Here is a 26,043-nt window from a genome sequence, read left to right as displayed (position 1 = left end):
TATTGAAAATTCTGCAACGAGGGACTGTGTATTAGATTGCTGTCAAAGAAAATTTGTCTACCCTTATGCAAGATAGTTACCAATATGCAGGGAACAAATGTACAAGACCAATCTTAAAGCCAAGGGCACTGTCTTATACTTCAAAGATACCTCAAATCAAACCACTTCAAACTGCATTACCCTTTAGAATCCATTAACTGCATTTAACTTTTTCAAAAATCACATAAAAAGTGAATTTTTTTCATCTTTTACGCTGCCCAGCCGTAGGTTCATTGACTCGGCCGAGTCATAACGGACCGGCCGGGTTGACCGAGTTACATATGACTCGGCCGAGTCATTGGATGACTCGGCCGAGTCATATGTGACTCGGTCAACCGAGCCGGGTTGCTGGCCGGGTCAAAGATTTTGGTGCTGGCTCGGTTCGAAACGGCCGATTCGGATTCGAAACGGGCGGGTTGTAAAACACTGTGCTCAATCCAGTAAGCTTCTTAGCAGAAGCCGACTGTTCCCCCGTGCCCAGAACCTCAGAACAACTCAAGCTCTCCCTGTGGATGATTCCCGTACATGATGTTACTCCTCCTTCAGATATTCTTCCTTTCGATTTTCCTCCCCTTTCCCAAATCACTATCCCGTGGTTTTATCCTGTTGTTTGGCGGTGGCCGCTCTTCCTTCTGCAGCCCACCGCACAGCTTGCTGATGACATGCTCCTCCCTTACGCATTCCTCCCTTATCTCTTTTAAGGTCGTGAATGTATATGTTTTATGTTTTTGAAATCATATTATATTTTATTAAAATATTCTTTTAATATAAACACTATATCGTATATATCACATTATGATTTAATATATCACATTTAAACATTATAAACATTATGATTTAATATATCACATTAAACAATATAAACATTATGATTTAATATATCACATTGTTTTATTATATATTTTTTTATATAACATCATAACTTTATACTTAGAGCCCCTTTTAATTAATTTCTTATATATAAATAAAAAAATTGTTTTATTAATTTATTAATATAATTTTTATCAATAATCTGGAATATATAATTTATATAGTCCTCTTTTAAGATTTACCCATACATTAAGCAATATTGATGAATGAGTAGAACCTCTATTTAAAGAAGTGTCATGGTATTTAGCACTTAGTTAATTTAGTATATAACACTAGTGCGGTGTATGCGACACATGCACATGTAATTATCATATGTATGTACCATATGCATGCTATTATTCTTGCGTTTTTTATATTTATAGATGGGTCGTTACAAAAAATCTCTAAAATGGCAGCAAAACTCCTATGCCTCCTCTTCGGAAATTCTTCCGAACAAAAATCCTCCACAAGATGCCACAAACAAACTCGACCTCCCTCCACTGCGTCCTCCAGCAATATGCACTGCTTGGAGATGGATGCAATTGCTAGAAACCACAATGAAATCATCCTATGGAAGAATGAAGATAAACCTCTCTAGGGTGGCACTCGAAGTCCCCCAAATAAAGGGTGAGCTCTTCACTTGAAGAACTCTTGCTAAACAACAGGTGACTTGGCTAAGCAACTCGAGCAACCAAAGAGAAATTCGATATGCCAAAGATGATGAAACGAGGAGAGTTGCTTTCCTTATATAGATTTTGTGGAGCAGTTTTCCCTCCATCGTGGGCCCTCACTTAACCATCGACTTTTCCCCTCCAAGCAATTTGAACTAGGGAGTGTGTATTCCCTAGTGTGGGTGGCCCCCACGTAGAACTTAACCACAAAAAAATAACTTCTCCTAAGTCTAATATGCTAATAAAATTGAATGGGCCCCACTATCTCCAAAATTGGCCCCAAAATGCAATAATTAGTCTTGTTCCAAATTAATTTAGGAAGGGACATGACAATCCTCCCCTCCCAAATGTTGCTTGTCCTAGAGCAACTTTAGTGCTGGATGCTCAAGTATGTGCTTGCCCTCCCAAGTAGCATCCTCATCAAGCAAGCTCCTTCAATGCACCAAAAATTGTTTGTCCTCAAGCAATTCCTGAACGAGTGCCCTCTCTAACGGTGGATCCCCATTGTCACTGCAAAGTTGCAAACTTCACCAGGGTCCCAAATATGCCATTGGATCATCCCTGATCACTGTAATATCCTATAATGAAGGAGTCCCTCGATACCAGGATCCCAAGCCAACCTGATCAACGTGGAGCACCCCTTGCTCCGCTCACTATCCTGCCAGATAGGGGCGTTAGAACCCCTTTTTTTATTGCCAGTAAGTAGGCATCCTAACGATGTAAAACTCCGTCCAAATCGTCATGAAGTCGCCCTACTGAAAAGTCCACCCCATGCACTCTGATTGTGGGTCCCTGAAGATGCAACTCAATCCCCATGCGAATGAAGCCTCTCTTGCATGAGCTCCTCCTGAAATCCTCTCGTTGGCCATCCTGCCATGATGATGAAGTCTCCCACGCCATCAGCGAATCACGGAAACCCGATGGAAAATTTGGATGACCCTCTCCTGTAGAGACCAACTCACCTCTATTGGTAGTTGAATTGCTAAGTACTGTGATGCTAGGGTCCCCTGCCTAGCGTAGCAAGAAACTATCCTGTTGACCCCGTGACGCTCTGGTCACAACTAATTGTCTAGCACACTCGTACCATAACCTCCTTTCACATAACTCTCGACCACAATCTACGCAATGATCGAGGTTATGCCCAACCTACTAAAGTGCCTCAATAGTGCCAGCGCCTATCGCCCCATGGTTGGCCCCAATCCTGAGCGACAATCTGCCTTGCCCTATGGTGAGGACTTTGATGACTCCCCATGTGTCTTCTTGTGAATGAATCAGTTTGCCTGTTATTTTGACCAGGCTCACTGAGGAGTGGAGTATCCCATTAATCCACTAGATCCCTGGATCCCATAACCATACTAGAGGTCCACAACCCCAAATCCTCTCTGCCTGCTACTGTGTTATGCTGCTAGCTGTTGGGACTCCTCTATGCCCTGTCTCTATCTCCTATAGGTATCTAATAGGTAGACACCGAGCATCAAGAACCTCTGCCGCGTATATCTAGCTTCTTTGTGCGTGTCAAATCACACAACGAGATCTGCTATCCCAGCTCCTAATGATGTGCCCGGGTACTACTGGAAGCCTAAGCATCATCTTGCTAACTAGGACTACCATTCTCCGCACTTCATGCTCACCTAACGCCTTGAGCTGTCCAACTGAAAAAGCACCATGTAACTCCCTCTCGGTCACCTCCCCAAGTGTGAGCCTAGGGGTGGAACATATGCTACCTCGACAATCAACCATGCCATCCCTAAGCCTGTATTCGTCAACTCGTGCACCTACCAAGTGTCTCAACTGGAGATTCTCCTCTCGGCCCATGACATGTGGTGTCTCATCCAACTGCCTAGGGTGAGCCTCCCAAGCCCCGTTGCTCGAATGGAGAGTTTCAAGGGGCAACAAATAAACACTCTGCAACTGTAAATAGCACCGGAGGAGGATGGGTATGATCAATATTCCGCTGGAATGCTCAAGCGTAATCCTACGGACGACCCCCTCTTTGTCTCGAATCTGTTGATAACCCCCTCGAAGCCCTCTCCCCTAAACATGGTGTCCCCAGATGCTCAACAGTGTCCTCATCAATCCTAGGTGAGTTGCATCCAATGGTGCACGTAGTGCCCGTGTCCATAAGTCTCCTAGGAAGCAACGCTACAAGTGCCTGCTATGCTGCATCATCTGCCACTGCATACCACCTAATATAGTCATACTCCTTTGACATGCCATTGTACATCGCAACCTGTCCCGGTACACCACTGGTTACCCTCGGCTATGTCTATACCATCCTGTACTGTCCTGTGTCCCACTTGTGTCACTGCACCTGTCACTCCCCCCACGTACTCAATGCGATGTGAGGCACTCCCTCTCCACAATGCAATCCAACATACTACAACACACCCCCATGCCTCTCCATGCCCATCTACAGACCACTGCTCCACACTAGATGCTCCTACCCATCCCTAGATGTGATGGCCTAAAGCTGTGTCCATATGCATCGTCTTGCACTCGACCTGTATCATCACCTCAACCATTGCATTACTATGCTCTCCGATGAGGGAATCTCCCCTCCACATCCTCCCTGAGGGACCCAAGAAGTGAATCTCCCTAGGTACCAGTAACAATGCCACCACTGCTCTACTCATCCATGTCCTCCATGCCTAATACAAATGTGAAGAATCCCCAACTCCATACAAGGCACCATCAGGTGGCCTATCGGTGCCACCTCCTCTAACAAACTCTCGCCAGAGTGTGACAATCTTTGTGTGATCCCATGCACAATTGTCATACCAAGACAACCCAAGGAGTTTGCCCACAAACTGGTTGGCCACTAGTACTGGCCAAAACTCCCCTAGTGAATGTGTCTGTTCAACCGCTAGGCCAACCACACCACCACGGTCACAGTCAATCGGTATATCTGGGGAATGATAGGTAGTCCCACCTGGATCCCAATACCAGTCTGGGCTTCCGGTATCCCCAGTGCATGAAATCTCCTGCTAAGCTTCATGTCGGTCCACTATCATCTCCATTGCCCATTGCTTCGGGTACCAACTCAGAATCTCCCGCCATCCAACCCCAAGAGAGGGATTGAATATATGAACTCTCATACGTAGGACAAGCTCTCCATTCAGAGAATGCTGCACCTTGCACCTCTCATGTCACCTCATCTCATTGGCCTGGTCAACATATAAAATATGTCGAAGTGGCTTTGCCTCTCACCCTCCAAGGTACTGAGGAAAACTACTGATGCTAGAAGCCCCATCTATGTATGTCTGAAAAGGGCTGCTCCGATGCTCTAAAGTGCACTCTAGTGGTACCATTAGGGAATCCAACTGTTCCCCAACGTGAGTCAGTTTGGTCGTTGACTCGGCACAAACCACTCTCATGCCCTCCAGCTCCTCGTTTTGCTGTAGAATGGCCTCTCGTACTGTGGTGACCTTCTCTCTCAATGCTAGAAGGCCGACCTAGAACTGATGAAACTACCATGGGTATCTATCACTTGTAGACTTAGTCATAGCTCTGGATACCTCAACAACTATCGACATCTCATCCATGGGTGGCTCCTCCTCAACAGATGGATCTATGTGTGTAGGCTCTATTCTCTCAAAGAGGTCTCGAATAATGGTGACTGTTGTGCCACATCGGGTAAATTGATGTGTTCCTTACCATCATGTGGGCTCTCAACATCATGCTCAACCTCCTCCTCAGGCTCCTGATATCTAAAGCCAGGTCTCCACCAGCAAAAGCGCCCCCTGGTCTCACCCTCTAACTGTCCCTATCCCGCCTGCTGCTTTTCAGGAGATCTAGTGCCCAGATTTTGTCGGCTTTCCCCACATGGTCTAGGTGGCTGTACTCCCATAGCTTGTGTACCTCTAGTGCCTTTGCTGTAAGGACAAGGATGGATATGGTCTGACACCTTCCTCAACTGAGCCAACCTCTCATCATTCCAACGGATTCCACCCTAGCGATTTTGCATACTGAATCTCCCTTGAGCCATGGGTGGTGTATGGTGTAACTTGTCACTGTGCATACATGCCCAAATCTCCCATGATCTTACTAGTTACCCACAGTTGGGCCAAGATCATGCTCTGATACCACTGTAATGTTCCAAACTTAAATAAACAGTGATATGCAAAACAAAATCGATTTGTGACACAGGAAATTAAAACAATCAGCAAATGCTCATTAAAACTCCAGAAGTGAGAACCAATTGAGCCATTTTATTAATGAAATGGAGTAAGTACAATAATATGTAGAAATGCACCTGGGCTTGCCTCAAGGGCAAGCTTGATAGGACCCAGGTGATAAAACAATAATCTCGAAGTTGGAAATGACTGCTCCTCTAATGCTCTACGCTGTCCCCAGAAACTGCACTGCTGGTTGGAAAGGAACTGCAAGAAACCCCGTCTCCGGTGCTTAGAAAATGCTGAAACTTTATATCCGGTATCCTTTTCAAAAACCTAGAAAAACCCAGAAAGGGTTTGGCCTATCTCCAAGCCAAAGTTGAACCCATAAAATGGCACAAATTCCCCAGCTACTTGCAATTCGCCCTATTATCAGAATCATGATTTCATACCCGAATATCACCCAAAAATTCTGAAATTTTAACCACAAACTCCTTTCACAAAACCCAGAAAAACCCAGATATGGTTTGGCCGGATTTTGTCCTTCCAAAATTGACCCCCAAAGGCCCTATGCCCTCCAAAACTGCTGAAGCACACTGTCTTCCAATACACTAGAAAAATCCTCCTCAAACACTCTGGAAAAGTAGCAATCACTTCCACTAATTCTTTCCTTATCTCTCCCGACAAGGATCAACCTCAATGGCTGAGTCTCCACCTCCCACGTGAGCACAAAATGTTGCCTCTGCATTGGCCCAGGAAGTGAGAAAGTCACACTGAATGGGAGCACTCTCTTCTAACTCCAAAACTCTCCAAAATGGCAGCAAAACTCTTATGCCTTCTCTTCGGAAATTTTCTTGATCGAAACTCCTCCACAAGATGCCACAAACAAATTCGGCCTACCTCCACTATGTCCTCCAGAAATACGCACCACCTAGAGATGGATGCAACTGCTGGAAACCACAATGAAAACCTCCTACGGAAGAATGAAGATAAACCTCTCTAGGGTGGCACTCGAAGTCCCCTGAAGAAAGGGTGAGCTCTTCACTTGAAGAACTCTTGTTAAACAACAAGTGACTCGGCTAAGTAGCTCGAGCAACCAAAGAGAAATTCGATATGCCAAAGATGATGAAATGAGGAGAGTTGCCTTCCTTATATAGATTTTGTGGAGCACTTTTCCCTCCAATTTTTCCCTCCATCGTGGGCCCTCACTTAACCATCGACTTTTCCCCTCCAAGCAATTTGAACTAGGGAGTGCGTATTCCCTAGTGTGGGTGGCCCCCACGTAGAACTTAACCACAACAAAATAACTTCTCCTAAGTCTAATCTCCTAATAAAATCGAATGGGCCCCACTATCTCCAAAATTGGCCCCAAAATGCAATAATTAGTCTTGTTCCAAATTAATTTAGGAAGGGACATGACACTTCCTCGCTAAGAGGGAGTGTTGAAAATGGTAGCGAGTGAAGGTCTTCTCTGGCTCGTGCCTTAGCCAAAAAGACCACGAGTTGTCTTTCCTTTACCATGGAGCGAGTTCATGGAGATGGTGAGCTTATCTTCCAGTTTGCGGGATAAAGTTCAAAAGTTCACAAGTTCATGCGTAGTGTTGGAGGATCAGTCACATGGACCCTTCTTTAGTTTGACTACAGGATCGAATGGCAGTTAGAGTTCAGATAGGACGAGTGGAGCTTCAGTCCTTGATTGAAGGAAGCATGAGTTGTAACTCCAAGTTATGATTGGAGAGAGAATCAGTTCGAACTCAGTTAACTTGTCAACCACGAGTTCTAAATTTGGACTTCCTGATTTAGCATGGATCGAAATCTATAAAGGAAGGACGAAGGCACATGTATTATTCATTGTGGTGTACACGGGTTTGTGTGAGAGCTCTTTGATTGTGGAGTGCGTATTGAGGAGACTTTCCTGTGGCAGAATTGCAGTAAGAAATAGGAGCAATTTTGCGCTAAGAAATAGGAGTTGCGTCCTAGGAAATAGGAGGCCCTTTGCGGTAGGAAATAGGAGGCCTATGTGCAAGGAAATAGGGCCAGGCAGAGGTAGGAAGGAGGAGCAGGGATCACGTGTTTTTGTAAGGTGTTTTAAGCTAGATCACGTGTTTTTGTAAGGTGTTTTAAGCTAGTACAACGGAGAATGAGTTTGTTCTCAGATTGCCTTGTAAGAGATTCCATTGCTCAAGTCTATCAATAAAATACTACAACAAAGAAGGGGTTTTCCCAGTTGGGTTTTCCAAGAAATCAACTAAACTAAATTTCAAATTACAACATGATTATTTGCGCCGGTACCAAATTACAACATGATCATGGATGCATACAAATATTCTAGCTAAACTATAGCTGCATGAGATTATAAAGCAACGAAATACCTTGCATCTTACAAACGCTTGCAGACAATAAGAATTGGAGTACTCGTATACTTCGACTTCGACCAATGCTCTTCAAAACTCGATGATCAAAATGAGAGCTTGAAGTCTTATTTATACAAATTATAGCCAGTAGCTAATAACCGAAAGATGTCGGTCTAAAGTAGATGGCATTCATCAAACACAATCTGAAAGTGGATACTCAATAGAGTATCAAATTGACCTTATAGATCCTCAGAGGTACAATAATGGAGCATCTGTCTACACAATGGATACTTTTCGGATAAGCCCACTAGAACCTTTTACAAAGCAGATGCTTTTATGGAAAAGCCTGCGAGAACCAAAGTGAAATATTTTACAAAAAAAAAATTACAATGCAGATGCTTTACGGAAAGCCTGCGAGAACCAAAGTAGAATATTTCTGCAAAAGGAAAAATACAAAGCAGATGATTTACGGGATTTGGTGGTACAAAAGAATCCTAATTATCACCACGCTTGGCGGGCATGTACAAAAAAAATGGAGGTCCATCATGCTTCCACTAAGGTACTGGGACATAATAGAGATGTTCAGGAGATGTACGATGCAAAGCGGCATGAGGAGGCAGGGAGTAAAAACTGTAGTAAAATGGAGACCCAAACAATTGTGGTACTTCATCATCAGGAGGATAACAGATATCGCCATAAAAGTAGGACTTAAGCTTATATACTGGTTTTTCAGGAGGTTTCCAAGAAAGAAATTTGAGCTCAACAACCATGCAACTCAAGTCAAAACAAAACCATGAATGAGTTTGAGCAGCAGTCCGAAATTCTTCTCTGAGATAATCAATAAATTCAATAGGAGGCACATGTTCAAAGTCTTCTTCTCTTGGACAGTAATTATACATCAGTATCTTGAACCATGGAGACCAGTATACATTATATACAACATCACATTCAAAAAGAATTTTTACCTTTGGCTGAGATCTGACAAACAGAAGGATATGAGCAAAATCTGCATAACTCAACCATGGATCTTCAATGCTAATATATACAGCTTCCATTCTTGCAGCACCCTGAATCACACCTTCATAAACTGTTTCTGACTGTACAAAATGGGAGATATGTATGGATGGTGTGTCTGATCTATTAGCCAGATATGTAACTACCTTCTCATAACAACTATCAGGAAGTCCTTTAATCATATATACAAGTCTGTCAAACTGTAATCCTTCAAAACAATATTTACAAACTGGCAAGACACTGGAATCCTGATTGGAACTGCTTGCAATGTTACCTGAATAGAAACAACTGTTGTAGCTGCAACCAAAACCTTTGATTTCAGAAGTTGCTTCCCTTGTAAGCAAGTCAGCAAGATAATTTTCTTTGCCTTGTATTCAGTTTCAAAATCAAAACAATCAAGCCACAAACTCCATCTCAATACTCTGTTATTGCCTTGTTCTAACAGTTTATTGTTTCTTAACATACCAGTCATATGTTTAAGATCTGTTCTAACAATGAAATGAACAGCTTTAAAAACACCTGGTACTTTTTGATGTTGTTTTTGACTGCTAGAATCTCCTTGTGAGAAGATAGATACTTTACTTCAATGTCAGTGAAACAACCAGAGGCATAACAACATACTTCTTCTCTGGTAGTATGCTTCTACAAGAGTACACCAGCCCAAACTTCATGTGAAGCATCAATTTCTAAAATAAATTGCAATCCATCCTGAGGAAGAGTTAGATTGGGCAAAGGCATTACCTTCTGTTTAATCATTTGAAAAACTTTTGTCATTTTATCTGTCGACTCTTCACCTCCGAGTCTTTTCCGCAATATGCGAGCATCTTTGGCTTGGTTTTCATAGAACTGTCTGACATAATTTAGGCTTCCAAGTTTCAAATTTCTGCAACTGTTTTTTATCAAGAATTTCATCCAGAAATCCTTGTAATTTCTTAAGAACATGATCTTGGAGTTCTACCTTTCCTTAAAAAATTATCAGACCAAGAAATTCTATTTTGTTTGAGCAAAAACAATCTTAGTTTTACTTAGAACTAAAGCCATGATCAAATATTTTTTTATGTATAATCTCTAACTGCTTTTTGTGTTGGTGTAGATCATATGAACAAGCCAACAAATCATCTATGTAGATAATTACAAAATCTAAATCACCAAAAATATCTTCCATACTTTTTTTGAAATTCATTAGGTGCATTCTTCAACTCAAAAGGCATAACACGCCACTGGAACTGTCCATGAGGCACAACAAAACTTGTCTTGTATCTGCTTTAGGCACAATTCCAATCTACCAAAAACTGCTCTTCAAATTTAATTTAATAAAAATATTATTATGTTTGATCTTCTTGAATAATGCATCCTTGTTAGGTAGTGGATACCTAATTGGCATAAGAGCAGAATTCAAGGCTTTGTAATTTATAACCATTCTCGGCTTACCTCTTTTATGTTCAGAATGTTTGTTTACATAGAATTCAAGGCAAGCCCAAGGGCTATGGCTTGGTTCAATCAACTTCCTTTCAAGCAATTCTGCTATCTCTTTTTCACAATATTCCAGTTCTGTGGGTGATATTTGAATGGCAGAGCTTTTCTGTGCTATACTAGAGAATCCTTCTTTATATGGAAGGTCGACAATATATTTTTGACGAGACCAAAAAACATTTGGAGTATCAGTTGTACATTCATTCTCCAATTTACTTCTAATATTTTTCAAATATTCACAGCCATGATTTTCTGCATTCTTAATAATTTTCTTGATCTTAGCTAACATATGTACAGAAAGATCAACTATATCAACCTCTGGATCAAGAATTCTAGATACATAATGAGACTTACTTGGTATCTTCACGTTCTTCCCTTGAAAATTTAGAATAATATTATCTGCATTCACTGTCATAGGAAGATGTCTGTGGACAAAAATTGACCAAGCAATATGTCAGATCCAGTATCAAAATTATGAAGATTAGCTGAAGTAGAATGACCATTAATAATTATAGGAAAATATGGAGCAAATGCATTAATAGTCATTGGTGTCTTGTTAACTGCACGAAACTGCAACTTTGTCCGCTGCCAATAGTATTCGGGAATATCATGAAATTAGCACATGAATTCATAGCACCAGTGTCTATCTGAGCATCCAAAGAATATTGTTCATATCCTTTGCAATTAATATCCACAAAAACATTTCTGCGTCATATGGGATACACTGTAATGCTATCTTTTCTTTTTGTTCATTTTCTCCTTTTTCTTCAAGTAGATCAGCAAAATCATTTAAGAATTCCTCATCATTTCTTAATTTCTGCAATTCATCTTTCTTTATTGATAAATTATGCTGATTGTCTCTTATACTGCTAACAATTTCTTTCAACAAATTCTTTTTGTCATGAATAAAATCTTCAAGTTCAGAAACTTCTTTTTTCAACTTTTCTATTCTTTCATTCTTATCTTCCTCTTCAGAAAATTCAGACAAATCAGAAGGTTGAGTCCATTACTTCTTACCTTTATTACCAATCTTCTTTCCTCGCTGCTGGAACTTTCTTTCTGCAGGAGAGATTGTAGATCTTCTGTATCTGGCAAATCCTTTTGAAGACGTAGTTGGAGCTTATGAATTTGCAGGATAATAATTATCTAAACTCAGCACGTTGGGCTGCGTGAGTGAATAATATTAATCTTGAAGATCAGAAAGTTGTTTCTGCAAATAATTTCTTTTGGAAAATTCTCTTGGAGTATAATGAGCGAGTTTGGCTTGTAAATCGTCAATCTTAGCTTTCAGACTCTCTGACTGGACAAAAGAAAACATCTTAATAGAAGATAAGAAATTTTGATCATCTACTGAGGAACTAGTATCAAAAGAAGTATTATGTAAAGCATCAATTACAGGAAAATCATCATCATAACTTTCTGTATTGAAATATATTCACCATCAGGTTCGGAGACTGGTTCCTATTCTTCTGGATCATGAAAAGTAGTGAAAATAGCAAACAATTTTGACTGCATCTTAGATTTTTTAGAAGGACACTTGTTAGCCCAATGCCTTTTCTTGCCACAAATGAAACAAGTGCTGTGACTAGGAGCAGAAGATTTTTGTTTATGAAAATATCTTTTATTTTTCTAAAATCTCTGTTTGATGGGAAAAAGTCATAGACTAGCTCCATCATCTGATTGCAAATATTGTAATGCAACCAATAGAGCCTCTTCTCGTACATCCAATCAAGTACCCATTGTGAGCTATCAAAGATTAGGTACTCCTGTTCTAGAAAATTTGGGCCAACATATTCATTGTGCTGAATGCCTTCAGTTAGTCAGTTCTCGATATATAAAACAAATCAGATACACGTTACCTCGGGAATCTACTGAGTCATCTACAGATAAATCTGTTCTTCCAGACAGAAGATTGCCTCCTGGCAATATTGTTCCAAAATTTAGAGATGGTTCAGTCGTGGTTGATTTAGATTTTCTTCAGTACAGAAAACTTGATGAACCTCGTGTTGAAAGCATGGTGAGACTGCAGAATTTTAACAATTATTAGTTGACTTGTGTGGCTCAGAATCTTGATAATCTTCATCAAGAAGTATTAAAGGCTCATTCTCATATCAATAAATTGACTGATCAGATGAATAGTATGCATTCAGATTATATTAGTAAAATTTCAGTTATTCTATAAGTTCTTCAAGATCTAAAGTCAAGTGTGAAGAAAGAAGAATCTGAATTGTCTGGACCCATTGATGGGATGAGATAAACAGTCATTTGTTTAGATTAGATTTTGGAGATACTTCTTCTCAAATTACTTTGAAAGGAATGAATAGCAGACTATTTGAATATCAAAATGCAATTGCTTTGGCCAAAGACAAGTTTGATATTGTTAAGTTTAGGTATGTTCTATGCTTAGAACAATTTATTTCAATTCTTATAGTTAGCTCAATATCTTTTCCAGATTAGCAATCACATCAGCATTAAAGTAAACTGCAGATAGAACATAAACATAAATCGCAGAAGACATGCCAAGACAAGAGGACACAAGATGTGGCACTAGCCAGGGACAAACCCAATGTGGGGAAACCCTTGATCAATTCTTCTTATATGTTCTTCAATAGTTCAACAGAGAGAGAGAGAGAGAGAGAGAGAGAGAGATAGAACATTTACAACAGAGGTCAACACTTCGACTTTCTAGATAAGAGAATCGATCATCTCTACATGAGATCAGTTGAAGACATGTTGCTTCAACTGATTCTCCAAGGTGATTGCTTCACCTATCATTGTGCTTCATCTTGTCCATGTGCTGCACCTCACCATGCCGCACCATGCTACAACATCATACCATGTTCCTGAGCTGCACCATGTTGCTCCACTGCTGAGCTGTACCTCATCACGCTGTACACAACTTGCTGCTCTTAATCATCATGCTGCACACATCATGCTGCTGCACTAGCTGTCACTGCTTTATGAGATAGGTCATCAACATTCAGTGCTCTTCCTTCATACAGTCAACAATGCAGGTCTTCAAGGTGAGGCTCTACCACTTGAGCGATCCTTAGATCAAACTGTGCTGCTGGCTATGGCCTACGGCCTAGCCCAGCAGCAAGTTAAGCCTATGATTATTGAGTCCAACAAGATTGACTCAATCTGAATATACACAAGGACAATTTTCTTCATTGTAATGACAACCTTATAAACTGTCCTCATGAACAGCCTCATCACTGCACTGTCACCACACTTCTATGACACAGTCTTTGATGCTGTCATGATGACTGGTTAGGGAACTTCTTGGTTGTAGCTTAGGGATCCAAACAGCCCTAAAACAACAACCTCTAGTTCCTCCTTATTGCAGATTCTACTGCCCCTCAAGAATAACATTAACTTGCCCAAACAGTCCTTAAATAGGCCACGCTGTCACCTACAGCAATGTGGCATTATGACAGCTGCTTAGATGACTGTAACAGGTCTCTTAGAGCTGCGTATAAGGTCTTCTTGCTGCGGAATAAGGGCTGCACATAACAATGGCTAGGGCATCATCCTAAATTGTGTCTAAGACCTTTCCTTGACAGCGTTTAGGAGGAGCTTCTTCAGGCAGCATATAGGTCCTCCCTTGACTGCGTATAAGTCTCCTTCAGGATTGTGGATTAGGGCTCCTCAACAACGGATAGATTAGGTCTCTTTTGATAGCGTTTAGTCCTCCTTTGTGCAGCGTATAGAAGCCTCCTTCAACTGCGGATACAGTGCTGTATTTAGACCTTTTGCTGCGTAATAGGACCTGTGGTAGGGCTCCTTCCAACTACGGCTATGCCTCTTTTGTGACTGCGGCTAGGGCTTATTAAGGCCTCCTTTATACAGTGTATAAGGATCATCCTTGACTGCGTCTAGATGTCCAGCGTATAGATCTCTCCATGGCTAAAGCTTGATCTTCATTAGGGCAGCGTAGAGGTCTCCTTCATGACAGCGTATAGGATAGGGCATCCTCTTTAGGTCTGTCCTCCCACCAAAACCCAAAGACAAGTGGAGAGGAAGAGATCACCAAGAGGATGAGTGTCTAAATGACTTGAAGTCCTCCTTTATTTATACTAAAATGTTGAGCACAAGTGGGGTTTATTTGGTTGCTGGCCGACCTTGACGAATTGTCCCATAACACAAATAAATTCATATCTCCATGAATACTTATAGGAATCGGATGATCTTTAGATCAATACTACACCTCTCGATGAGAGGGATCCAAGAAAAATATCAGCTGCCATTAATAAGATGACCCACATGGAGTTTGGCCCTAGTTGCCAATTTTAACACTTCCTCTCAACTACGGAGAACTCCATCCGCTTGATCTTCATTAGAGCAGTGTAGAGGTCTCCTTCCTGACAGCGTATAGGATAGGGCATCCTCTAGGGCAGCGTATCCTCTTTAGGTCTCTCCTCCCACCAAAATCCAAAGACAAGTGGAGAGGAAGAGATCACCAAGAGGATGAGTGTCTAAATGACTTGAAGTCCTCTTTTATTTATACTAAAACGTTGAGCACAAGTGGATTTATTTGGTTGCTGGCCGACCTTGACGAATTGTCCCATAACACAAATAAATTCATATCTCCATGAATACTTATCGGAATCGGATGATCTTTAGATCAATCCTACACCTCTTGATGAGAGGGATCCAAGAAAAATATCAGCTGCCATTAATAAGATGACGCACATGGAGTTTGGCCCTAGTTGTCAATTTTAACAGATATTGTCATGAAGAAACTTTCTCCTATGGAGATTAAAGCAGAATCTTCCACTTCTAAAGGGCCTAGAGAAAGTGAAGATAGTAAACCTCACTAACAGTCGGCATGGGATACTTGGTGCCGTGCTAGATATGATCATATTCGAGATGGTCCTAGTTTTTCCAATTTTCATTCAGACATTGTCCTATCACTAATCTAGATTGCAAATCTAGAGATGAAATACTGAATGCAGTTAATTTTTGGAATGCATGGAAGCTATAAATAACACCAAATGATCTGATTTGGCTTTAAGAATTACTTGGTTTTTTCAAGGAAATTTACAGATCTGGTGGTCTAGGCTAAAAGAATCTGATAAAATGAAGATTCTGGATCATGATAAACCACTAGCAGAATTAACCAGAGCAGTTCTTCATGAGTTTTATGGTGAAGTCAAAGCAAATAGTCAGCATTATTCAGATTTATTTATGAGTCAAAGACTGTGTGATATAAATATGCTTGAAGAATTTTATTGCACTATGCAAGATCTATTGTACAAACCACATGATCCCCAAATCCCGCTTATCTTAGAAAATATTTATCTGCAATGCCTGGTCGTATTCCTGATTTAGTCAGAAGTAAACTTGCTGAGGAGAATGTAGATATTGAAAGTTTTTCATTAGCAGGTTTGCATACTCATATTGAATATACTTTGCAAGAAGCATGCTTACATAGAAAAATTCAAAAATCTGTGAAGAAACATCTTGGATTCAATCCAAAACTTTGTGATAGCTATAGTAGTACATATCATTTTGGCTGTGGAAACCAGAAAAGGATTTCAAGTAAATCCAAGAAATATTCTAGTTGTTGTGGAAGAAATTGTTCCTATGACAACTGCAAAAGGAGTAAATATGCACAAATATATCCCATCAAACAAATATTTCAGAAAAAGAAAATATATTTTCATAAACAAAAATATTTTGCTCCTGGTCAAAGCTCTTGTTTCATTTGTGGCAAGAAAGGGCATTGGGCTAACAAGTGTCGTTCTAAGAAATCTAAGATGCAGTGAAAATTGTTTGATATTTTCGCTACTTTTCATGATCCAGAAGAATGGGAACCAGTCTCTGAACCCAATGGTGAATATATTTCAATAACAGAAAGTTATGATGATGATCTTCCTGTAATTGATGCTTTACATAATACTTCTTCTGATACCAGTTCCTCTGTAGATCATCAATGTTTCTTATATTCTATTAAGATGTTTTCTTTTGTCCAACCTGAGAGTCTGAAAGCTAAGATTGACGATTTACAAGGCAAACTCGCTCATTGTACTCCAAGAGAATTTTCCAAAAGAAATTATTTGCAGAAACAACTTTCTGATCTTCAAGATCAATATTATTCACTCATCCAGCCCAGCGTGGTGAATTTAGATAATTATTATCCCCCAGATACAAAAGCTCTTGCTACATCTTCAAAAGGATTTGCCAGATACAGAAGATCTACAATCTCTCCTGCAGAAAGAAAGTTCTGGCAGAAAGGAAAGAAGACTGATAATAAAGGCAAGAGGTTATGGACTCAACCTTTTGATTTGTCTGAATTTTCTGAAGAGGAAGATGAGAATGAAAGAATAGAAAAGTTGAAAAAAGAAGTTTTTGAACTTGAAGATTCTATTCATGACAAAAATAATTTGTTGAAAGAAATTGTTAGCAGTATAAGAGAATATCAACATAATTTATCAATAAAGAAAGATGAATTACAGAAATTAAGAAATGATGAAGAATTCTTAAATGATTTTGCTAATCTACTTGAAGAAAAAGGAGAAAGTGAGGAAAAGGAAAAGATAGCATTACAGTGTGTCCCATATGACACAGAAATAAAAGGATTTGAAGACAAAGTTGTTATTTCTGTGGATATTAAATGCAAAGGATATAAACAATATTCTTTGGATGCTCAGATAGACACTGGTGCTATGAATTCATGTGCTAAATTTCATGCTATTCCTGAATACTATTGGCAGCTGACAAAGTTGCAGTTTCGTGCAGTTAACAAGACACCAATGACTATTAATGCGTTTGCTCCAGATTTTCCTATAATTATTAATGGACATTCTACTTCAGTTAATCTTTATAATTTTGATACTGGATCTGACATATTGCTTGGTCAAGATTTTGTCTGCAGGCATCTTCCTATGATAGTGAATGCAGATAATATTATTCTAAGTTTTCAAGGGAAGAAAGTGAAGATACCAAGTAAGTCTCATTATGTATCTAGAATTCTTGATCCAGAAGTTGATATAATTGATCTTTCTGTACATATGTTAGCTAAGATCAAGAAAATTATTAAGAATGCAGAACATCATGGCTGTGAATATTTGAAAGATATTAGAAGTAAATTGCAGAATGAATGTACAGCTGATACTCCAGATGCTTTTTGGTCTCATCAAAAATATTTTGTTGACCTTCCATATAAAGAAGGATTCTCTGGTATAGCACAAAAAAGGTCTGCGATTCAAATGTCACCCACAGAACTGGAATACTGTAAAAAAGAGATAGCAGAATTGCTTGAAAGGAAATTATTGAACTAAGTTGTAGCCCTTGGGCTTGAATTCTATGTAAACAAACATTCTGAACAAAAAAGAGGTAAGCCGAGAATGGTTATAAATTACAAAGACTTGAATTCTGCTCTTCTGAAAATTAAGTATCCACTAACAAGGATGCATTATTCAAGAAGATCAAACATAATAATATTTTTACTAAATTAGATTTGAAGAGTGGTTTTTGGCAGAATGGAATTGTACCTAAAGACAGATACAAGACAAGTTTTTTTGTGCCTCATGGAAAGTTCCAGTGGTGTGTTATGCCTTTTGGGTTGAAGAATGCACCTGCTGAATTTTAAAAAAGAATGGAAGATATTTTTGGTGATTTAGATTTTGTAATTATCTACATAGATGATTTGTTGGTTTGTTCATATGATCTATACCAACATAAAAAGCAGTTAGAGATTGTACATAAAAAAATATTTGATCATGGCTTTAGTTATGAGTAAAACTAAGATTGTTTTTGCTCAAACAAAATAGAATTTCTTGGTCTGATAATTTTTGAAGGTAGAACTCCAAGATCATGTTCTTAAGAAATTACAAGAATTTCTTGATGAAATTCGTGATAAACAGTTGCAGAGATTTCTTGGAAGCCTAAATTATGTCAGACAGTTCTATGAAAACCAAGCCAAAGATGCTCACATATTGCAGAAAAGACTCAGAGGTGAAGAGTGGACAGATAAAATGACAAAAGTTGTTTAAAGGCTTAAACAAAGGTAATGCATTTGCCCAATCTAACTCTTCCTAAGGATGGATTGCAATTTATTTTAGAAATTGATGCTTCACATGAAGTTTGGGCTGGTGTACTCTTGCAGAAGCATACTACCAGAGAAGAAGTATGTTCTTATGCCTCTGGTTGTTTAACTGACATTGAAGTAAAGTATCCATCTTCTCACAAGGAGATTCTAGCAGTAAAAAACAACATAAAAAAGTACTGGTTGTTTTTAAAGCCTGTTCATTTCATTGTTAGAACAGATCTTAAACATATGACTGGTATGTTAAGAAACAATAAACTGTTAGAACAAGGCAATAACAGAGTATTCAGATGGAGTTTGTGGCTTAATGGTTTTGATTTTGAAATTGAATACAAAAAAGGCAAAGAAAATTATCTTGCTGACTTGCTTACAAGGGAAGCAACTTCTGAAATCAAAGGTTTTGGTTGCAGCTACAATGGTTGTTTCTATTCAGGTAACAGTGCAAGCAGTTCCAATCAGGATTTCAGTCTCTTGACAGTTTGTAAATATTGTTTTGAAGAATTACAGTTTGATAGACTTGTATATATGATTAAAGGACTTCCTGATAGTTGTTATGAGAAGGTAGTTACATATCTGGCTAATAGATCAGACACACCATCTATACATATCTCCCATTTTATACAGCCATAAACAGTTTATCAAGGTGTGATTTAGGGTGTTACCAGAATGAAAGTTGTATATATTACCATTGAAGATCCATGGTTGAGTTATGCATATTTTGCTCATATCCTTATGTTTGTCAGCTCAGCCAACGATAAAAATTATTTTTGAATGTGATGTTGTATATAATGCACACTGGTCTCCATGTTTCAAGATACTGATGTATAATTACTGTCCAAGAGAAGAAGACTTTGAACATGTGCCTCCTATTGAATTTATTGATTATCTCAGAGAAGAATTTATGACTGCTGCTCAAAGTCATTCATGGTTTTGTTTTGACTTGAGTTGCATAGCCATTGAGCTTAGATTTCTTTCTTGGAATCCTTCTGAAAAACCTGTATACAAGCTTAAATCCTACTTTTATGGTGGTATCAGTTATTCTCATAATGATGAAGTACCACAAATGTTTGGGTCTTCATTTTACCACAATTTTTACTCCCTGCCTCCTCATGCCGCTTTGCATCGTACACCATCTCCTGAACATCTCTATTATGTCCCAGTACCTTAGTGGAAGCATGATGGACCTCCATTTCTTTTGTACATTCCCCGCAAGCGTGGTGATAATTAGGATTCTTTGGTACTACCAAATCCCGTAAACCATCTGCTTTGTGTTTTTCCTTTTGTACAAATATTCTACTTTGGTTCTTGCAGGCTTTTTCGTAAAGCATCTGTTTTTTATTTTTTCTTTTGTACAAATATTCCACTTTGGTTCGTGCAGGCTTTTCTGTAAAAGCATCTGCTTTGTAAAAGGTTCTAGTGGGCTTGTCCAAAAAGTATCCACTGTGTAGACAGATGATCCACTATTGTACCTTTGAGCATCTATAAGGTCAGTTTGATACTCTATTGAGTTACCACTTTCAGATTGCGTCTGACCAATGCCATCTACTTTAGACCGACATCTTTTGGTTATTAGCTACTGGCTACTGGCTATAATTTGTATAAATAAGAGTTCAAGCTCTCATTTTAATCATTGAGTTTTGAAGAGCATTGGTCGAAGACAAAGTATACCGGGTATTCCGATTCTTATTGTCTGCAAGCGTCTGTAAGCTGCAAGGTATTCCTGTCCTTTATAATCTCATGCAACTATAATTTAGCTAGAATATTTGTATGCAACTATGATCATGTGATCTACCTAATGGCTTTTACATTTGACATTACTCAGTTTTTATTTTTCCTTGGACTTGTGTACATGCTTTTGGATTGATGATTACATTGAGTCACTTGACTCCCCTCTTTGGATGATATGTTTTCTGTGGCTATGACTCGGTCATTTGGAGGAGGTTGTCGTGTCTTTTTTGAGAGATTGTTCCACTTCTTCCAAAGCACATTGGGCTTATTGATGACAGATCACCCTTGTAGAGAGGATGTGGCACTTTTTAAATGGAATATTACACCTTTTGAAGATTATATGTCACTTGAGGGATGAAATGTTGCACCCTTTGGAGGGAACATTTCACTTTGGAGTCCTTACACACCACTTTTGAGTGAGTCGTCCACTCTTGGAGATCACACATGCCACGCATGTGACCTTTATTATGCATTTATGGAGGATGACTTGGCATTAGAGCATTTTTAATTCTTTTGGGGAGTATTGTTGGGGCTCTTTTGACTCATCCACTCTTGTATCATGGATATTTTATGTATTATGACCTTATCTCTAGGGATTGTAAAGAGATAAAGACATTTTTATATTTTCTTAGGGTTTTTGTTAGAAAAATATTATTATTTTAATGAGAAGGGTGCTAGATCTCTCATATAAATAAGAGAAGCACTTCTCATTTGTAAATCATTGCTAGAACTTGTGGAGAATAACTACTTGTCTACTTTACTTCTTTTCTTCTATATTTGCTATGGATGGATAACTAGAGTGACTTCTTGAGGAGATGTCTTGTGGATTGCTTTACAACTTTTATGGATTGTCATGACTACGGTTTTGTGGTGAAAATGATTTCTTGAGTAAATGGTCTCACTTAATCTTGTTGGATTTTGTTTATGGATGATTATAAGTGTAATTGTACTTCTCTAGTGGTGGTGGTGCATTCTCTTCATATTGTTCTTGGACAAATCCCTTCTTTAAAACCCTTGGAAGATTACTAATGGAGTATCTTCCCTTGAATTATCTTGAAGTTTATAATGTACTAGGTGGATCTTCTAGGGTTTGTAGTGGACAACTCTAGATATCACCTCTGGTTGATTTACACTCTATTAAGTCCTTAGTTCACCAATATGCTCAAAAGAAAATAGTAGGAAGTAATTTTCTTCCATCCAATCAATCTAAAACTCAAAATTCCTCATTTTTTTTTGTTTCATGGTAAACCTATGGTTTTATAACAGCTTACATAAATTCTCAACCATAAAAAAACCCTAGACATCTTGGTAATTGTGCATGTATTTGACCCTAAAATATTCTTATTATAAATTTTCTTGTCGATTTTTGTTACATTCTTATTAGGGCTAGACATCTTGGTATCTTAAGCTGTTATATGCTCTTTAATTTTTAGAATTAACTAGTTAGATAAACCCTAGTTTTATTGATTGTTTTAACCCTAAATTCTATTTGTTTATAACTTGTTTCAAGAGCTTAAGTGTATTGCTGTTGTAATCTCATAGCTTTTATTCAAGTTTTACAACAGCTATTGGTATTTTTCAGATTTTCTCAGTTTGGGGATAATTCCATTAGATATTCACTTGATAAACCCTCTATACATCCCTAAAGACATATTGAACCAAATATAGAATTTGTTTTGTGTGACCACCTTATTCTTGACTTGCTTCATTTATTTTTCATTTGTGGTGAATTGGGTAGATACTTAGGAGACTTTAGACTTGACTGTTTCCTGTTAGGAGTCCTAAAGCCCTACTAGGGAAGCCTCCTTTGTGTTGGATTCATTTTTCACTACAATGAGGAAATTTGTTCTCTAGGTGAAATGGCAACACTCCTGATGTTCCACTAGTCTAAGCACCTTGTGAAGGCCTTGCACTAAGGTGGAAAGTTTTTTGATAACGCATACCACAATGTGAATGAAATTCTCCTGTTTTTCCTGTCAATTTGGTCCCCTTTGCCATTATGGTGTTTAAGTTACCTCCCTTATTTTGTGGAACCTTATATTTGGTGGTATTGTAATCTTACTCGCCCAGTGAGGTTCAAAGGTTTATTTGGTACCACCTCAAGTTTCTGTAAGGGTTGTAGGATCTTCCTCAAATAAGGAGCCAGCTGAAAACAGACCAAAAGGCATGTTTCAATAATTGGTACTGTGGATGGACTCCCTTATTCTTTTATGCACAAAACACTGCTACTACCTACCATGAGCTGTAGATACTGTAAAAGTGTATGGATAAGGGAATTACTTTAAGAAGTAGGTTAAATTAAATGCATGGTGACCTCATTGCTAAAGCTAGATTCGTAGGATACTGTTCTGCTTACCCAACCTGCAATTACAAGATATAGTTTTCTTATTTTGAGAGCTTTCTCGCAAAGAAGATAATTATAAATAAATGCAGACCTGGCTAGCAACATAAAAGCAGTTTGCTTTTCACTATCTGTATAAGTAGTTTTTGCATTTTTCAGCATAGCAGAAAGGTCAATTAAATCCACTCTCCTGTTGTATCTTGTTTAAATTCCAAATTTTAATTGAAAGAAATACTTATACTTTAGGTTATATTTTATCTCTCAGCTAGTACCACTGTAATGTTCTTCTGCTGGAGTGTGTTTCACATAGATGAAAGGTTCACTTATGGATATTTAGAAACACAACTGACTTAAGCTAGGGAAATGCATATGATAACTACAGATGAATAGTCCTTATAATGCATTATTGTAAGAGAACACCTGTTTTTTCTTGACAGGATGCTGTGAACGCAGATGCTAGTCATGTAGCTGTGGAAGATTACATTAAGAGTTTGTCTTTCAACAGTTGGTCCATATTTCGACCACAGTACATGATTGGTTCTGGTAATAATAAAGATTGTGAAGAATGGTTTTTTGATCGTAAGTCTACAACACTCTAGCTTTTTGAGTTTTATTTCAATTATCGGATAATGATAGATGAGAATAATAATGGATGAAGTTTCTTTTCGTTAGACAAATCAGCTTCTTCTTAGTATTTAACATGCTCTAACACCACATGTTAACTCTAATGTCATATGTTAGAAATAACTCTAGTGTGATCTAATTTCAAATAGATTGACATTGACATCATAACATCACATTGATATACATCTATGTACATAGTGGAAATAACAATATACATTTGGTAAAAAACATGTAACATTATTTAAATACAAATAAATGCATATCCATAGATACATAGATGATAAATAACAAATAAATGCATATCCATAGATACATAGATGATTTTAGGACAAATCCCCTATCCTCGTTATTTAAATACAAATAAATGCATATCCATAGATACATAGATGATTTTAGGACAAAATCCCTGTCCTCGTTATTGCATACCAGGACAGCCAAAAAATATCTGTCATAACTTACATCTTGTGTTTAAGACATCAAGACACATTTTAAAGTTTATTATACAATCGATTATGTATATTAATATATCAAGGAGATCTGAACACCTTTTAAATGCAACCTTAGCTATACTGGGCTTGTAGACTCTAGAATCTGGATCGTAGTCTGCTTGTACAGCTTTGAGCATACTCTCCCAGCCCAATATTGGGTTAGCCGTAGTCTATCTATATGTTTTGGAAGGTTTTATGGCATATTTTCTAGTCTAAATTGTCCACAATCTTACAGGAGTTTGCTGGAATCACAATTTTGAGTTGTTAACTCTTCACAATTCGAGTGTCACAGGGGTTTTTCGGTTTGCTGAATCCATATATGCAGTCTAAAACACATTTTAAACAACAAAGATTCAGATGTGACCCTAAATATTTTAACCACATTTCAGCCAAAAACTTCAAATCGTATAATGATTAAACAATGCCTATTGGGTTATCTCTGGTGGGTGTCACTGACCATGACTTCATTGACTTTTCTCAGTCTTCATTGACATATGCCATATTTGTGAGTCTTGAGAATGTGTTGAAAAAGGTCAGTCTCTTCAACCTATCCAAGGATCAATTAGTTATTGTAAATGTGTTAGAAAACCTGCACAGATGAATCTAGCTAGTAAAGGTTGAACACACAACTTTGCAGAGCAAAAACACTAAAAGAATCGAAAGAAAAAAAAGAATGATTGATTCAGAAAATAGGTTACAATGCTCATGATATAGCATTACGGGGTGAAGATCCCAAAGTAATGCGCCATAGTGGTGATCAATGAGAGGACTCAACACCTACAGCAAGTTTCGGAGAGAACTAGCCAGTTGCAGAGTGAAAGGAGGAGCAAATCAGGGAGTAAATCATGTAGAAGAACTAGCCAGTTGCGGAGTGAAAGGAGGAGAAAATCAGGGAGTAAATCATGCAGAAGAACTAGCCAGTTGCAGAGTGAAAGGAGGAGCAAATTAGGGAGTAAATCATGCAGAAGAACTAGCTAGTTGCGGAGTGAAAGGAGGAGCAAATCAGGGAGTAAATCATGCAGAAAGGATCTTGCATATAGTCCCATGCTCTAAATAAGTGTCCGCATGTGCTAGTAATGAAGGTCCTAGGTGTGTAGTACCTCCAACCCCCCTTGAACACCACTATGGGGAAAAATAGAAAATGGGCCCTGGCAACTAAGGCCAAAGGTCACCCAAAATACAATGCAACTTGTACTAAAATTGAGGAAAGATGGAAAACCTCATGGGAAAGCCCCCCCTCAAAATACAATGTAATCAAAAGAAAAGATGAAGAAAAGACAGTTTCTAAGCAACTATGTCCACTCCAAGATGATCGTGCAGAGAGTGAAACTTCTGCTCAGTGAATGTCTTGGTGAAGATGTCTGCAGTCTATTCTGCTGAAGGACAGAACTGCAAATCAATGACCCGATCATGTACTAAGTCTCTAATGTAGTGCATATGGATCTCTATGTGCTTCGTCCGCTACCGTTGTACTGGATCCTTGCAAAATTTGAGAGTGCTCTGGTTGTCACACTAGATGACAGTGGGCTGGTGGAACTGGATGCCCAACTCAGTGAGGAAGTGATGTAGCCACAGAGCCTAAATGGTGATGTTGACTACTTCTCTGTACTCGGCCTTAGCTAAAGAGAGAGCAATAGCAGCCTGCTTCTTGCTCGACCAACAGATAGGGCAAGACCCTAGACTAAGTGAATATCCGGAGGTGGACTTGCGATCAATGCTGTCGCCCGCCCAATCAGAATTTGTGAAGCCAAGGAGATTCAATGCAGGTCCTGCTGCATAGTGAATCCTGAAGGTGATGGTGCCCTGCACATATCGGAGGATGCGCTTTACAACATTCTAGTGTAGCTCATGCGGCTCTTGCATGTATCTGGAAACTGCCCCTACTGCATATGAGAGATCTGGTCTGGAGTGGGTGAGGTATAGTAAGCTCCCCACCAGCTGTCGGTAGAGAGTACTGTCAACTAATGGAGTGTCACCTCCATCCTCAAGGCGGACCCCAAACAGAAAAGGAGTCGGTGCTGGCTTGCAGTCAGTCATGTGAAATCTCTCGAGGAGATCCCATGCATACTTAGCTTGAGAGAGTTTGATGCCTGTGGCATCCTGGCTGATCTCAAGACCAAGAAAGAAGTGTAATGGACCAATGTCTGTCATCAAGAACCTATCATGCAAGGTCCTCTTGATTGCAGCAATCGCTGAAGCCGAGTTGCCGGTGATCAGGAGATCATCCACATACAAAACTAAGATAAGAAGAGAATCATGTGTCCTGAGCATGTAAACATTCGGATCAGACTTACATCTTT

The 26,043-nt window shown here is 38.9% G+C and overlaps 1 protein-coding gene across 1 annotated transcript in view; it reads left to right on the top strand.

Annotated features, from left to right (window-relative positions):
• LOC149239517 (chloroplast stem-loop binding protein of 41 kDa a, chloroplastic-like) overlaps positions 1–23,230 on the top strand; it is a 94,920-nt gene extending 71,690 nt beyond the window's left edge. The window contains exon 4 of the mRNA XM_089369883.1: positions 23,069–23,230. Within this exon, the coding sequence (XP_089226009.1) occupies positions 23,069–23,230 (162 nt within the window). The remainder of the gene's footprint in view (positions 1–23,068) is intronic.
• The last annotated feature ends 2,813 nt before the right edge of the window (positions 23,231–26,043 follow it).

Source organism: Pinus tabuliformis, chromosome 8, assembly GCF_031772625.1.
Source record: "Pinus tabuliformis cultivar Carrire ecotype Pingquan chromosome 8, CPIR1, whole genome shotgun sequence".
Taxonomy (NCBI): Eukaryota; Viridiplantae; Streptophyta; class Pinopsida; order Pinales; family Pinaceae; genus Pinus; species Pinus tabuliformis.
The sequence above is the reverse complement of the archived record's forward strand: the minus strand, read 5'-3'. Positions and strand labels throughout refer to the sequence as shown.